The sequence below is a fragment of the Arachis duranensis genome, chromosome 2 (assembly GCF_000817695.3).
Source record: "Arachis duranensis cultivar V14167 chromosome 2, aradu.V14167.gnm2.J7QH, whole genome shotgun sequence".
Classification (NCBI taxonomy): domain Eukaryota; kingdom Viridiplantae; phylum Streptophyta; class Magnoliopsida; order Fabales; family Fabaceae; genus Arachis; species Arachis duranensis.
The window spans coordinates 61994030-62010874 of record NC_029773.3 but is presented as its reverse complement, the minus strand read 5'-3'; the positions used below and the strand labels follow the sequence as shown (position 1 = coordinate 62010874).

General features: G+C 37.4%; 2 protein-coding genes across 3 annotated transcripts in view; both read left to right on the top strand.

The window, feature by feature from the left end:
- Window positions 1–4395: 4395 nt before the first annotated feature.
- LOC107474633 (40S ribosomal protein S24-1) lies at window positions 4396–6514 on the top strand. 2 transcript variants are annotated; one of them, XM_016094272.3, is made up of 6 exons: window positions 4396–4793; window positions 4872–4982; window positions 5148–5189; window positions 5300–5470; window positions 6132–6218; window positions 6320–6510. In XM_016094272.3, the coding sequence occupies exons 2-6, from the start codon at window positions 4911–4913 to the stop codon at window positions 6359–6361; spliced, it is 414 nt and encodes a 137-aa protein (XP_015949758.1). In that variant the 5' UTR covers window positions 4396–4793; window positions 4872–4910; the 3' UTR covers window positions 6362–6510. The 2 variants fall into 2 exon arrangements, with proteins under 2 accessions (XP_015949758.1, XP_020991132.1); XM_021135473.2 differs by having other exon boundaries at window positions 4663–4793; window positions 4899–4982; window positions 6320–6514.
- A 9378-nt stretch (window positions 6515–15892) lies between these two features.
- The window catches only part of LOC127744946 (uncharacterized), a 28516-nt gene continuing 27563 nt past the window's right edge, over window positions 15893–16845 (top strand). The window contains exon 1 of the mRNA XM_052257842.1: window positions 15893–16017. Within this exon, the coding sequence (XP_052113802.1) occupies window positions 15893–16017 (125 nt within the window). The remainder of the gene's footprint in view (window positions 16018–16845) is intronic.

The following is a 16845-nucleotide window of genomic DNA, read 5'->3' as shown; positions in this document are numbered from 1 at the left end:
CGTGCCGTGACAGGGTGCGTTGAACATTTCCACTGAGAGGATGGGAGGTAGCCACTGATAACGGTGAAACCCTTGCATACAGCTTGCCATGGAAGGAGTCTTGCGTGCTTGAAGAAGAAGACAGTAGGAAAGCAGAGATTCAGAAGATGGAGCATCTCCAAAACCTCAACCTGTTCTCCATTACTGCAAAACAAGTACTTATTTCATGTTCTTTTACTTTTCACAATCAACCCTGATAATTATTGATATCCTGACTAAGAGTTACAAGATAACCATAGCTTGCTTCAAGCCGACAATCTCCGTGGGATCGACCCTTACTCACGTAAGGTATTACTTGGACGACCCAGTGCACTTGCTGGTTAGTTGTGCGGGATTGCAATTTCGTGCACCAGTGGCTTAAAGTGTAAAATCTATATTCAAGATTATTTTTTAGCATTGTTAAAAGAAAAAGGACTAAACAGTAATATTATATTTGGTATAGCAATAATTTAGCGACTACCATCATTCTTATTCGTTAATGCTTATATTCAGGGCAAGCACAAGCACAAAAAATTCAGTTCAAGTTTAGACATATAGAAAAAGTTCAACAAACAGAAGATTATGTTTAAATTTAGACATGTAAAAAAAAAATCAATAAACAAACACAAGATTCGGTTCAAGTTTAGACATATAAAAAAATTAAAGAAATAATACAAAATTAAGTCAGAAAGTAAACAAACAAGCAAGCAAACAAATACAAGATTCAATTCAAGCAAACAAACACAAAATATCTATAATGATTTGGTAAAAGCTATGCTCAAAATTATTTTTACCAATGTTAAAAGAAAAAAGACTAAACAGTAATATAATGTTAGACATAGACAAAGAATATACAAAAACAATATAAAGAGTAAAAGCTATGTTCAAAATTATCTTTTACCAATATTAAAAGAAAAAGTACTGTTGGACCAATTAGAAAGTTTCCTTATAAATATCTAAGAATAAGCAATATACAAAAACCAAATATAGAAAGACTTAAAACTTAAAACATGATCAACAAACTTTACTAATATAGAAAGATAATGGAAGATGAAGACCATGAAAACTTAAAATATTAAGAAATGAAATTGCATTCAACTAAAAATAGAAAATAAACCAGCAACAACAGCAAAACTACAGCATAAGCAAAACAAAAAAGGTGGTCACAACAATAGTAGCAAAAAGACAACTACCAAAAATTTGAAATAAAATAAACTTAGGTAAATTCAATTTATGTGCATTCCATTAAAACGAATTTCAATCCAGTCTTGTAATTTAAATTTTAAATTATTTTTGGTGTAGCATAATTGATTATAATATATCTCATTATATTTCTAAATATGAATCAATATTGGTAAATGAAATTAAAATCAAATAATGTCCGCTAGATAGATTAACTAACCTAATGCAACATACTACCACACACACACTTTTCTACTAAAACACCAAATAGAAAAATAATTTAAATAAAAATATCAAAACACATCCATTGAATATTTTCTATGACAATAAATTCATCAAAAACATCAAAATTAGTATACTAAAATTCAAACAAGAATAAAACTTTCATGTAATAAACATTTGCTTCACTTCCATTTTCACAGCACTACAACATCAAAGAGCATATGAGGGCCCTCATGGTCCAGGAGATCACAAAAATAAAAATAATGAACCTTATCACATATGAACAAAGAAACAACAAGGGAATAAATACATACCTTAGCTTGTAGTGTTTTATGGTAAGGGTTGAGCGTCGAATGAGGGAGAGGAAGCGATGATTGAGGGAGGATCGAGAGAGAGGCAGTGTCAACGAAGGTAGGATTTACGAGAGAGAGTGAAGGCTGAGAGAGGGCACACCAATGGAGGGTGCGCCGATAGAGGCAGTATCGATAGAGGGTTACGAAAGAGGGAGCGAGGTTGCAAATCCGAGGAGGAGGCTTGCGATAGAGGGTGCGAGGGTTGCGACAGAGAGGAGGGTTACAATAGAAGATGTGAGAGAGGGTTGCAATAAAGGGTGCGAGAGAGGGCTGCAAGAGTTCTTAGTGTTGAAGATGAAGATGGGTTAATGTTCGAGAGGGTTCTGACAGTGTGAGTGAATGTTGAAAGTGAGGGTTGAGGGTTCTCATTTCTTTCTAGGGTTATCTTTAGAAAAAAATTAAAGTGTTTGAAAAAAAATTGGTGAAAAAATAAATTTTTCGTGGGAACTCTGTTGCTATGCTTTTAGGGTGCCCAAATAATTAGAAGATACGGACACGCTTTAAAAATATGACCGTAGGAGAACAAACTAGCCACGCTTCAAAAGAGTGCATGTTTTTCTATATGGACACGCTTTTGAAGCGTGACAAAAAAAGGATGGTCAAATCACTAATCATCCGCCACCTTCATAAAACACGCCTGTTTCCTTCTATGACCACCTTCATAAAAATGGGGCCGTTGATCTAAAAGTGTGAAAAGAAAAAAGTGTGGTGACAGGCCTTTTTTCTAGTAGTGATATTTACTCATGAATGTCTATTTATGTCGAGAGAAACTTGGGGATATAGTATATTATAGCTACCTGTGCAGGCTATACTTGGAGAATCCATCAAACTCTTGAAGACAATCTTTGCTAATTTTGGCACCGTCTTAAAAGAGATGGATTCTTGAAAGCATGTTTGTGTTAATGTGTATCTGCATAAGTTTGCTCTGGTTGAAGAGACTCGAAGCAGTTATACAAGAGCAATTCTTTTTAAATTAATCATAAAATGACAAAAAGAAAGTCCAAAACGTTTGTTTAATGTACAACAACAATAAGATACCTATTTTTATTTGTTGCAAAGGAAACATCCAACTCGGTCCTGTCTATTTTTACGAAGAATAAAGTAATCTTTGACCATTAAAAAATAGTTAAATTGATTCTTATCTTTGAGCGGTGTGCGAAAATGAGGTTTTTCCATTTACATTAACATGCGATGGATTCTCCCTTTCGTGGAATGTTAAGTTGTCGTAGGGGTGTTCATGGATCTAATCATATACAGATTCACATTATTTATCCACATCCGATCTGCAAAATGATCGAATCAGATAGGATTCGATCTGCACTCTTAAAGATTAATAATTCAAGAAAAATAAATAAAAGTAAAGTGCCAAAATTGATCTTGAAAGATTATAACGCTGATAAATCTGACCATAAAAGAATTAAAACTAACTTGTAACCATGAAAGGTGGGGCTTCATAGACAAAACTATCAAACCGTAAAAATCTATCAAAAATTTCTAAATTGTGCTTCTACTCTAACCTAATCACTCTTAAACTCTCATCCCACTTCATCTCCAATGACAATGATCACGTCACACCACTACTACAGCTTCACTCCCTTCAATCCAAACCTCAAAATCCTTCCTTATCCACCCAAAATCCATCCTCAACCTCTCGCTCTCCACCACCACCTTCCCCTCCCCTCCCCTCCCTCTCCCTCAAACTCACCCACCCTTGTCGCTCCGCCAGAGCCCTTGGCCCCCGCATGGTCTCCACCGCCGCAAGCTACGCCTTCGCCCTCGCCCTCACCGACGTCGCCAAATCCAACAACACCCTCGACGGCACCACAACTGACATCGAGAAAATCGACGAGATCTTCTTCGATCTGCAGGTGTTCAACTTTTTCGCCAACCTACTGTGAACGCCAAACCGAAGAAGCAGTTCGTCAATGAAGTCGCCACGTCATCAAGTTTCCAATCTCACACGCGTAACTGTCTAAACATTCTAGTCTCTTTGCATCGGAATGGTGAAGGAGATAGCAAAAGAGTATAAGTTCGTTTACAACACGCTTATAAATACAGAAATGGTGGTGGTGAAGCTCAAGTCGTAGCACTTAGTATAGATGGTAAAGTAGAAGAGGATTGAGAGATTGGAAGTGATGAAAAGGATTGGAGAATGGAAATGAGATATGATTAGAAATTGAGAGTGATTAAGTTAGAGGAGAAGGACAGTTTAAAATTTTTTATTAGATTTTAAGGTTTGAATAGATTTCACTATAAAATTTGGATTTGGATCCTCTAAAGTTTGAATTTCATTTTAGAGAATAAAGTGTGATAATCTTTGAATACTTTCTCTTTCATATTTATTTTTGGTCTCACTTATGAAATCAATGGTGAGAAATCATACTTTACTCTCTAAAATAAAATTTAAACTTTAGAAGATCCAAATCTATAAAATCTCATCTTTTATGGTTACAAGTTAATTTTAATTTTTTTTTATGATTAAATTTGTCAGTTTCATAATATTTTATGATTAGTTTTGGTATTAACTCAATAAATAATATATATATTACTTCAGCCATAGCAAACCCTACTTTCACATTTCACCCTCTTTTCGGCGCTGCACTCTACCCTTGACCCTTACCCACACCCACCCCCCCAGAGATCAGAGCGAGACACCACTCGGCCACTCCTTCTTCCTTGACCACCACCGTAGCCTGTTCGCCAGAGATCGCCCACTCTTCCTCGCGTTCATCCCTCTCCGTCGCGTTCTTCCTCTCGCCATTGTTCCTCGCGTTCATCCCTCCCTCTTCGGGTTCAGACGTTCTCGCCGTCAGTGGTACTCAGTTCCTACCACATTGCCGTCCTCCTTTCGGTTCCCACCGTCAGTCCGTGGTCCTCTGTTCTTACCGCCTTGACGTCCTCCGTGCTTGCTGCGTTGCCGTACACAGTTCCTGCCGCATCGCCGTCCTCCGTTCTCGTCGGTTCGCCGTCCTCCTTTCAGCGAATCAACGTCCTCTGCTTCATTGTTCAGCACTTAAGGTAATTTTTTTTATGAAGATCATTTGAATTTTGTGAAGATCATTTGAACTGTGAATTGTGAATTGGTTGTGGATATAGACTAGTAATTTTTTTTGGGTCCTCAAGCTTCAAACAAACATGGCTGACAAAGCGGTTACCATCAGAACAAGGAAGTTTATGACTAACAGGCTCCTCTCCAGAAAGCAATTCGTGAGTTCGTTCACCATTCTCACTTTTGCTCTGTTTTTATGGCTTTATCGTAGAGTAATTGGGATTTGATAATGATCGATGAATTGTGCGATACATAGGGATTTATTATTATTATTATTATTAATGTATCTGAGCCTCGTTTTCTCTTTAATTGTGTGGTTGTAGGTCATTGATGTTCTTCATCCAGGGAGGGCAAATGTTTCTAAGGTACTTTCTGTTTGGGGAAAACTTAGATTTAATTGATTTTTGTCAGGTACTTATTGGTTGGACAATTATGGTGTTTAGGGTTTTTAATTTGTTGTGTTTGGAATATGAAGGCTGAGCTTAAGGAGAAGCTTGCTAGAATCTATGATGTTAAGGACCCCAACACCGTGTTTGTGTTCAAGTTCCGCACCCATTTTGGAGGTGGCAAATCCACTGGTTTTGGTTTGATTTATGACACTGTTGAGAATGCTAAGAAGTATGAGCCTAAGTACAGACTTATTAGGGTAAGATAACTTGGTTTTTTGTTTTTCTAATGTGGTTTTGGTTCGTGAGTGTAATTGCTATGGAATGAGAAACACTTTAATGCAACTAGGATGTGTGTCTGTAAATTGTAAGACTGGTAAGTTAGTGCTTACTAATATTAATCATTATTGGATGGCCTCTGTATAATATATAGTACTCCTTCAATTCTTGTCAGCACTGTTTTTTATATTTAGATTGGAGTTGCATGGGGTGAAAATATGTTGATCTTTATTGTTGATCCATAATGTGACATGCAATTGTATATTGTTATGATTCATGAGCAATAACATTAGAGATGTTCCAAGAAGATTAATTTGAATGCTTGTGCATATTAGAATTCATTAGTTTTCAGATGAAATCATTAGCTCTTTTTAGTTGCTGTTTAGCTTCTAACAATTGCTTCCTCTTAAAGAATACCATAATTTGGTTTGCTGGATTAATTACCCCTTTACTATGCTAGAATTTCTTGAGATATTTTGTACAAGACCCTACCCTGTAGCTTAATCTTACCATGCTCATGGCTTGCCAATCATCCATTAGTTCTTTTTGGTCTTAGGAAATTAGAACTTTTCTTCTTTAATTAAGTCTGTGCCATGTTGCTCTGTTTTGCACAATCCTTCACTAAAATCCTGTAGTTTGCAGAATGGACTTGATACTAAGGTTGAAAAGTCGAGGAAGCAAATGAAGGAGAGAAAGAACAGGGCAAAGAAGATCCGTGGAGTAAAGAAGGTAAATAGTTGCCAAAAATAATTTTTTTTTATTGATGATTGTTCATCTCGTATTGCTCTTGCTTAGTAAAAATAGTAACCTCTCATTTTTAATATTTTCAGACCAAGGCTTCTGATTCTGCCAAGGCTGGAAAGAAGAAATGAGTTTTCAAACATCATGTTCTGATTTTAAGCTTGTTGTATTGGAATTTTGTAATGGCTATTTTATTTTATAGATTCCTAGAATGAGATGTTTCCGTATATGATGTGATCTTTTTTTGCCTTTCAAATTATTAATCTTTAGTTTCAACTTAAGATTGAGGAGAATTCAGTTTACTGTTTTCAAATGTTTGCTGGACTGTATCATCACATTAGTAAAAATAACTATAAATAACTATTTATTGACCGCCACGAATGGTCGTCTAAGAAAACGATTTTTAAATTGGTTTACACTATCATTGAATCAAAATTTTATTATATAGTATTTTGATCAAATGTAATTATTTTTTGTGCTTATTGAAAATTATTTTTAGAGTTAAGTACGATTTTGATTTTTTTAAGTTGAAAATTTTGTCCTAATTTTTTTTTCTGTGTACAAAATTGTCTGAGGTTTAACTTTTAAAATCGTCTTTATTTTAGGGACGATTGTGGATAGCTTCTTCCCTTTTTTTTTGTTGGGGTAGAAATATTCTCTTATTACTTTTTTATAATTTTTTTATGGGTAATTTGATTCAAAATTTTAATATTCAAGTAAAAATGATGATTTTAAAATTTAGTTTTAAATTTTAGGAATAATTTTGTATATAAAAAAAGATTGAGAAAAAAAATATTTTTGGTTTATGCGATAGGACTAAAATTCTATTTAACTTTTATTTTTAATTTAATTTATTAAAAATATTCGTTAAAAGAGTTTTAATTTTATAAGTAATTTTTTAAATATAAAACTTTTATCAAATCAAACCTTAGTGGGGCATCTTAGGAGCTAAATAGTTCCAATAGTAGAAGTTTCATCCACAGATTTTTATTATTTCAAATGCACTTTTTTTTATTCGAAGAGGGCAAATTGGATGAGCCCACTCTAATCTCGGCCAAATTGAGTAAGCTCTATCCAATTATGTTTTTGTTTTTTTAACATAATAGTAAATATTTATAGTTAGTAAAAAGAAATTTTAATATTTTAATTTAATTTAAAAATTTTAATAATTAGTTAATTAAATTAATTTTTTATTTTACATTATTAAAGATATAGTAAATTATAATTTAAAAGTAAATTAATAATTAAATACTATTATTTAAGATATACTATCACTAATATAGAATTAAATCATATTACTCAAACTCTTCCCCTCTAAATTATTCCTAGTGGGTTATTTGAGAAAATTGTGATAATTCAATTTTTCTTTCGCTATATGATATATTAACATTATGTGACTACGTCCTTAATACCCTTTCTTTCCATTTCGATTGGTATGAGGTGAATTTTGTTTTGAGTATGAGATTCTCTTGTATCTAGCTTCGGACGAATTAAGGGGATGCAATCGTGTTGGGTTTACCGTTCACCTAGGGTTGTGCTCAAGTTCTCATGTTCAATTTTTGTGGTCTAGGCTCTTTATTGGGCCAGACACTTATTGGGTCTATTGTGCTATTTTAAAACATTGATAAATAAAACTACTACAATCAATGATAAAAAAAAGGAATAAATGATCATTTGTATCCATCAAAGATGGAAACGCTGGCATTTATACCCATGATAGCTCGAAACTAGACTTGTACCCATGAGAGATGCTGTCCGTGTGACAAAAGTGGCCCGCCTTGGGTCTGAGCTTGGTTCGTGCCTTTCCGAACCTACGTGGCACTTCCACCCACTCAAAGCCTATCTGACGTGGAGTTGAACGTTGATTATCAAAAGGGATAGGCTGAACTCACGAAATCAAAACCCTAGGTAGCTTCCCCCCTCCCTAATACAAACCAGGATCCAGAGAATCGAAGCTTGTTGAATCTCAATGAGTGTGACGTTGAATCTCAATCGAAACTTGGTTCGTACCTCCGTCAATGTCTTTCCGCAGATTTACCCCTGCTCCAAGTGATGGCAGTGGCAGTTCTTCATCAAGTTCGAAGAAGAAGAAGGTGAAGAAGCTGGACGGCAGATGCTTCTGTGGAAGAGAGTTTGTGTTGATGGAGTCTGGCACCGTTACGAACCCTAATCGATGGTTCATCAGATGTCCTCTATGGGCGGTAAGGGCAGACGCTGTTGGAGTTCAGGTGAGAAAGTTTTGTTTGCATTTAAGTTGACGAATCGGTGCATTTGTTTTGTTTTGCCAGACAAGAGACTGCAAATACTTTGTATGGGTTGATGAATCGAAGAAGGATGGGAGGGCATAGCAAGATGTTTGGCCAGAAGACAGTCAGTGAGTTCTTATCCAAGGCATGATGATGGGCTCATTGTCACTGAACCTGGGGAAAATCAGCAAGCATCATCAATCCTGGCGAGAGGGATAGACAAACTTAGGATTGAAATTAGGGGAATTAGACTGTTGCTTTTATGGATAGCGTTGGGTGTTGCATTTTGTTTGATCTTTCTGTTGTATTTCTTTGTGAAGATATAAAATTTGTATGGAATTAGGGTCTTTGTAAATCATGAGAGTATGAATGTATTTCCTGTTTTTGACATAGACACTTTGATTCTGTTGCTGCTCTGTTACTTCTATATGAGAACTTTTATTGGTACTCAGTTGGATATATATGCACATGCAACTATATTTTCTACTTAAAGAATCAGAAATAAGCTCAATATGTGACATAGAGACCTGATGGTTGTAGGGATGAAGTATAAAACCAGGAAAGCTAACTCAGAAAGTAGTTAAATACATAGTTAAATACAGCAAAAGTGGTCTGACCATGAAATAAACCAAAAAACATAGTTAAATACAGCAAAAGTAGCATGTCACAGTCAGAACAACCAAAACAAGAATGCTGCCTACTCCAAGATAGTGTATTAAACCAACCAGTGCCCCAAAATTAGTATATCAGTAATGGCAATTACATCAAAATAGCAAAAAAACATAAGCAACACAGTCTATGACATTGGTGTTGAGTTACTGCTCCCGCTGGAGATTCCATTTTTGGCTCCAGTTGATGCACCTCTCCTGCCTCGACCTCTTCCTTCACCCCTGCCTCTAACATCTATGCCTCTAGTTCTAGAAATATCGTCGACATCCATTGTAGGCATGAACTGCACGAACCTTGTGGTTGTCCCTGCACTAGCACCCTGCAGTGGATTTGGGGTTGTTTGAGAGTTGTGGCTGGAAGGGGTTGTGGGTGGATTCTTCGGAGATGGTGCAGAACCTTGTGGGGTATGTGCAGAGGGGGTGGTCGCCTGACACTTCTCCTTTTATGTTGTTTCTTGGCTGCTCCAGTGGCTGTTGTATCATGGGGTTTTGTGGCTACTGGTTGTGGCATCGGGGGTGGAGGCTGGATTCCAAAGAACAACCAGTTTACCAATATGAGTCGTTAAACAAATGTAATTAAGGAACTGAATCAAGTAACTAACTAACCTGTGAAGTCTGGGCTGCTGTGGAACCGTTTCCACGTCAATTGCTGCTGCTTCAGCCTCGGTAGCTTCTAATGTCTCCTCATAGTACATTTTAGCTAGCATATCTTCATCCTCATCACTTGCAGGTCCTTGTGGTGCAGCACTCCCTTCACCCGTTGCTTCCTTTCTCTTCTTGTAGCTTCGCTTGTTATGACCAGCCTACGTAAAACAGGAACTAGTTAAATTGGTCCAAATGAACTTAAATTGGTACCTGTGAACTTAAATTGGTACAGATGAAGTTAAACAACGAATTATAGTAAACTGCACACACCTGGAGGCAGTATTTGCATACGATGGTGCCAATCCTCCTCTTAGTTCTATGAGGATCACTCTTATCCTTGGGGGCATCATTTCTTTTGTCTCTTTTCATTGAAGGTCTTCCGATTGGCTTTTTGTACCTGGGTGGAAGAATTGGTAGGATGTCAACATGCTCCCAGAACTCTTGGCTTGGAACTGGGCGCATTGAAGTCTGATATGCAGCATTATAAGCACCCATAGTTAGCCAGTTATGTGCATACTCTTTAGGTCTTCTATTCTGGTAAGCTAAAGCAGCACATGCATGTCTACAAGGTAGCCCAGTCAATTGCCAGAGTCTACAACTACATGTACCTTTGCCCAAGTCCACACTGACCTTCATGGGAAGACATTGGACTTCATACACATTTCCCGCGTCATCTCCGGTTGGAAGGGGTCTCCATTTGTTGCTCTCTCTCTCTTCTCTCTTTCTAATCTACTCTGTTGGGTTGGGGCTAACCTCCCACTGTATCAAATCAAGGCCTTTTTGTTTCTTGCCATGATTCGCATGACGTAGCACCTCACTTCTTCCAACATGGTTATGATAGGTTTCCCCCTCATCTTTTTAACCTTGGCATTAAACACCTCCCAGTAATTATTGGTGTAGTTGTCCATCTTAGAATACTCACTAAAATGTGCTCTACTCCACTGTTTCGGACTAATCTTGTCCAAGTATTCCCAAGCCCCTACGTTGATCTTTTTCAGCTTATCCATTGCAGCATTGAAGTCCTGTGTCGTAGAGGCCTTATCACATGACCACATACACTTCTTCAGCTGCAAGTCACCCCATTTCTTGCGAAAGTTTTGCCATATATGCATGGCACAGAACCTGTGGTTGGCGTTTGGGTATATTTCTTGGACTGCAGAAATTAACCCCTGCAGATAACCATTAATATGAACAGCGTTCAATATTCATACTTCCAGACCCTAAACCACACTAATCAGTCTTCTACACTAAGCATCTAAACCTAGTTCACTAATGAAGCATAAAAAACTATACATAGCAGAATTAAAACACATAAAAGAATTAAAACATACATACCTTCTGCATGTCCGACATGAAGTTAAACCCGTTGGCCTGAAAATCTCCCACATCATCCTGAAGGATATCTAAAAACCACTTCCAGCTGTCCTTGTTTTCTGATTCAACAATTGCATATGCAATGGGGTAAATGTGGTTATTTTCATCCTGCCCTATAGCTGTTAATAGCTGACCCCCATAATACCCTCTAAGAAATGTTCTATCCAACCCTATGAATGGTCTACAACCACCTACAAATCCCTTCTTGCAAGCCTCAAAACATACATAGATCCTCAGAAAAATGGGATTTGAATCAGGCATTGGATTTGTGTGTATCCTAACTGTAGACCCAGGGTTAGTCTTTAGAATCTCATTAGCATAGTCGCGAAGAATTGCATACTGTGCAATCTTAGATCCCTCAATCCTCTCCTTTGCCTTCTTCATAGATTTATAAATCTTTCTCTCTGATAAGTATATCATACTCAGCTCTGAAGAACTGGTCAGCCTCTCTCACACTCAAGTTTGGCTGAAGTCTTATTCTCTCTTCTAGCTCATCAATCACCCATTTACCATTTGCTGACTTGCAGTGATTGTCCCTACTGCAAGTGTGTTCGTTGACAAAGGTCTTAACCTGATAACTTGCTGGAAATGTCCTCTTGGCACAGTATATCTGCCAAGGATAATCTTCATCATAGCATATAGTCTTTGACCTTGTAGAGTCACAGCGTGCAAAGAAAATGCTTCTTCCGATGTTTATATTAAATTTCCGGACTGCTTTCCTAAATTGAGTTAGAGTCTCAAATTTCATTCCCACTTCCAACCTCACCTGGCTAATAGGGGCATCGGCATTACTCTGAGAAAAGGCTGTGGTCTCATCAGAATCTTCATCACTAGGTATGCTATGCAAGTCCTCTGATTCATAGCAATGATACGCAGCGTTGTCATCTGAAAAATCTTCCTGATCAACTGGGACATAGAAGGTTGGAGGCTTGTCTGGATCAGGATTAGGGATGAATGATTGTCTTGTAGGAGGGGGCCTTTTTGTTGATCTTCTCCTGTTCTTTTTTGTCTGACCCTCAGCCTCATCTGAAGGATTGGTTTCATTATTCTGAGGAGTCCTGTTGGAGTCAGAAGGTGGAGCTGACTCAGGGATTTCTTTTGAAAGTGGATTTCTGTAAGGATGTGGGATGTATTGGGTGAGCTACTCTGGTGCAATATAGTCAGAGACATTGGCCTGATAGGGAATGAATTGGTCTGTATCATCAGACTGCCAAGGTTGTTGTGAAGCTTTAGATACATTGACATCATGGGGAGGGACATGTGGTTGCTGCTCTACCTCAAGTGGTGGCTGTGAAGGTTGGGAATGAGTTGATGGTGGTTCATCCGGCTGGACAGGTGTTGGAGGAGGTTGGAAAATGTTATTTGGTTCCTGTGTTGCTACAGGAGCTGGGTTGTTCTCTTGATGGGCCTGTATCATGGGCTATGGGCCAGCACTTTTTTGGGCCTACTTTTCAACTTGGACATTACCAACTATCTTATCATCGTCATCATCTTCCACTACTGCTAATCTTTTTCTTGGAGTCTTCTTTGGAGTTGGTACCCTTTTAACACAGACCTTTCTTCTCCCCTTTGATGGAGTCAATTCCTTAACCTGAACTACAACAGGCTGATCCACGGGATGCTCTGTATACAAATGAATTCTATTTCCATTCTTCATGGCTGCCTCATACATCCTAACTACATCCATATCAACCCTTAGCAGCCTCAATCCATCATGAAGCTCCTTCCCAGGTTCTAGCCAGTAAAACTCAGAAATGGACGTATAACCAATGTCCTTCAGCAAGTCAGAGATGAAAAAACCATTGAGGGTATCAACGTTTACCCTCTCTATCTCCGTCACTTCTCCACCAATGTAGCTAACCTTACCAACTGGCTCTCTCTCAAACCTTCCTCTATGATGAATTGACAGAGTTATGTGGATGGTGGCCATCCCTGAAAGTAAAATTTAACAAACCAATAAACACACATTCTCTGTAACTGATGCTAACACAAACCCTAAAACTACTCTCTATCAATTCTGAAGAAAATACAGTAACTCATACGGTTTCATTAGCCAGCAACGTTTGTCTAACCACTTGCAACGACATATCAAATTATTCATTGGTGGGAAACGACATACCTGTGTAATTCTTCGAAGGGAGTGACCACCTCGATGTTGAATACCAAACGAATGGTAAAAGCCACTCCTTGCTACTCGATTCGGCGTACTCTGGTCGTCTTCTCCGGCTTCAAATGGACCAACAGTGACGAGGAACCTCTGCTAGGGAACCAACGATTCTCGCGGGAACTGACGTTTCTTTTTCCTATCCCTTTTGATAATCAATGTTCAACTCCACGTCAGATAGGCTTTGGGGGGGTGGAAGTGCCACATAGGTTTGGAAAGGCACGAACCAAGCTCAGATCCAAGGCGGGTCATTTTTGTCACACGGACAGCATCTCTCATGGGTACAAGTCTAGTTTCGAGCTATCATGGGTACGAATGTCAGCGTTTCCATCTTTGATGGGTACAAATAGTCATTTATTCTAAAAAAAGTTATTACAATCAATGACCTTAGGACTGCATACCAATTGAATACTGTATCTACATTTTTTGAGATCGAATTGAATTGGATATCAGATATATCTACACAATAAAAAATGTTTAAAAACTCTTATTTCTATAAAAATGTCAATAACACCCATTTTTTTTACTTTTTAAAATCTATTTACTTTTAAAATATTATCAATCAAAGTTCTCTTAATAAATAAAAGATACAAGATCTAAGAATAAAAATTATAAGTTGGATGGATATTTGTTTTTCCAAAGGAGTATCACTTAAAGCTAGTTTGGTATTTGTTTCCTTTCCCTTATTGATTCTTCTTCTGTAGATCTAACAACATTTGATGGAATAGGAATGCTCTTCACTTTAAACCCACTTGCATTGTTAGTAAGTATTTGTCTATCAGCCATTCTAATTTTTAAATAACCCTACAATTAAATAAAACATACAGACAACTCAAACTTAGAACTAAAACTATTAATATCAAAATTTTGTTTAAGAAAAAGGTTAATCCATATTAGCAGCATCTCAAAAGTTAGAACAAGCAAAAATAACAAATTGATATGAAGTTGTTAAAGTAAAATCAATGATATTCAATTTACATAAAAAAAATTGAAACCATAATAATTACACCTTAAAAGTCAAATTAATAGATTAACAAATAAAAAAATTAAAATAAAGAATTTTAACACAAAAGAATTTTAACATATTAACACAAAAGAATTTTAACAAATAACAGATTAACAAAAAAGAATTCTTTTTCTTACTATTTTTTTCCAAAAAATAAACCTATGAGCATAAACACCTCATCTTATAACAGATTAATAGAAAATAAATTTTTTTGGGTCAGACACTTATTGGGTGTCAATCGATTGTCCTATGTTAGAACATTGATAAATAAAAATGATTTCAATCCATGACAAAAAAAAAGTTATTACAATTCTTGACCAGTAAAGCTTTTTAGGCTTTTATTTTATAAACAGAATACAACTCGTTCATACCTTTTGAATTTTCTCTCCTTTCTTTGTGAAACAACTAATCTCAGCCACCGTCATGAGGGGCGACTTTATCCGTAGAGGACACTCACAGTCCCATGAACCTAGAAAATTCACTCGAAAAGAAAATGATCAAGTGCAACCGAATGTTAAGAAAGTCAGAACAGGAAATGATAGATGTAAGTTCACAGGGGAAGAGCTATTGGTTCCCTGGGTGGAAGATTGAATGGTGGGAGAACAGGAGGGAGCACTAGCAACCAACCGTCCTCAACGCTTGTTTGTTGATGTAGTCAAAGGAGGTAGAAGGCCATCGGCAGCAATGGAAACAGAGGATCAAACCCAGGAATCTGATGATGAGGAGATGAATTCAGAAAAGAAGCACTTTGAAAGAAGCAAGACACAAGGCCAGAGTTCTAAGGATGTTGAGAAAGACACTCATGAGATAAAAGTAGAGAGAGTTGATGGAATCTGCAATGTAGTGATCAATGAAGCGGCCTTGAAACAATTAAGACACCCATGGTGGGATACATTGATAGTGAAGTTGTTGGGTCGAAGAATCTCTTTGGCAGTGTTAACCAGGCGACTAGAGGCTATGTGGGGAAAACAAGGCAGTATAAAAGTTATTGATCTTGGAAATGACTTTTTCATTGTGAAGTTTTACTCCCAAGAAGATCTCGATTTTGCGCTAATAGGAGGCCTATGGAGAATCTTCACTATCTCACGATTAGTTTTTGGAAGCCAAATTTTAATCCAATAGAAGCATCTATTGAGTACACAGCAGCATGGGTGAGACTTCCAGGATTAACGATTGAATATTACGAGAAGAGTATGCTAGAGAGAATTGGTAACATTATAGGAAGAACTATAAAAGTAGATCCCAACACTGCTGATATATGCAGAGGAAAATTTGCCAAGCTGTGTGTGGAATTAGATCTTACAGCACGCCTGGTTTCACATTATTCCATTAATGTGGTGAAGTATGTTGTGGAATATGAAGGCATACATAATATTTGATTTTCTTGTGGAATGGTAGGGCATAAAAAGACCAACTGTCCCAAGAAAATCCGAACCCAGAAAGCTCCAGAAAGCAATAATAGTGTAACTGAGAAAAATCAGGGTAGCCAAACGACGAGGGAGAAGAGGGTAAAATTGGAAATAACTGTGTGGACAAGGGCAAAAAAGTCTTAAAAAGAAATGAGGATGAAGCCTACGGCCCGTGGATGGTCGTTCAGAGGACAAAGCGCGGAAAAAAAACTAGTAGGAATACAAAGGCAGCGAGTAGTTGAGGAAATGGAGCGAGAGACAATCAGAACGTACAGGTTAGTGGGAGTACGAGGTTTGATGCTTTGCAAATGATAGAAAAGGAAAATTCAAATGATGAGAGAATAGCTGTCAATCATCACAGTAAAAGGAACCCCATGCCTAATAAGACAATTACCCAGTCCCCATTAGAGACACTTAACCCGAAAAACAAACAGCCCAACCCAAGGCCCAATTTGGATAATAACACTAAAGCCCCAACTCTAGCTTCCCAACAAGAGATCACATCTCGCCCATCTTCTAATAAGCCACAAAAGACTAATAAGGACAAGAATAAAGAAATATCAACTGAGTCCTCTAATGTTCCCCCAACTGTTAACCTGATGAGCGGATAATTTGTACGCTTTTTGGCATTGTTTTTTAGTATGATCTAGTTATTTTTTAGTATATTTTTATTAGTTTTTAGTTAAAATTCACTTTCCTGGACTTTACTATGAGTTTGTGTGTTTTTCTGTGATTTCAGGTATTTTCTGGCTGAAATTGAGGGACCTGAGCAAAAATCTGATTCAGAGACTAAAAAGGACTGCATATGCTGTTGGATTCTGACCTCCCTGAACTCGAAGTGGATTTTCTGGAGCTACAGAAGCCCAATTGGCGCGCTCTCAACGGCGTTGGAAAGTAGACATCCTGGGCTTTCCAGCAATATATGATAGTCCATACTTTGCCCAAGATTTGATGGCCCAAACCGGCGTTCAAAGTCACCCTCAGAATTCCCAGCGTTAAACACCGGAACTGGCACAAGGATGGGAGTTAAACGCCCAAACTGGCACAAAAGCTGGCGTTTAACTCCAAGAAGAGTCTCTACACGAAAATGCTTCAATGCTCAG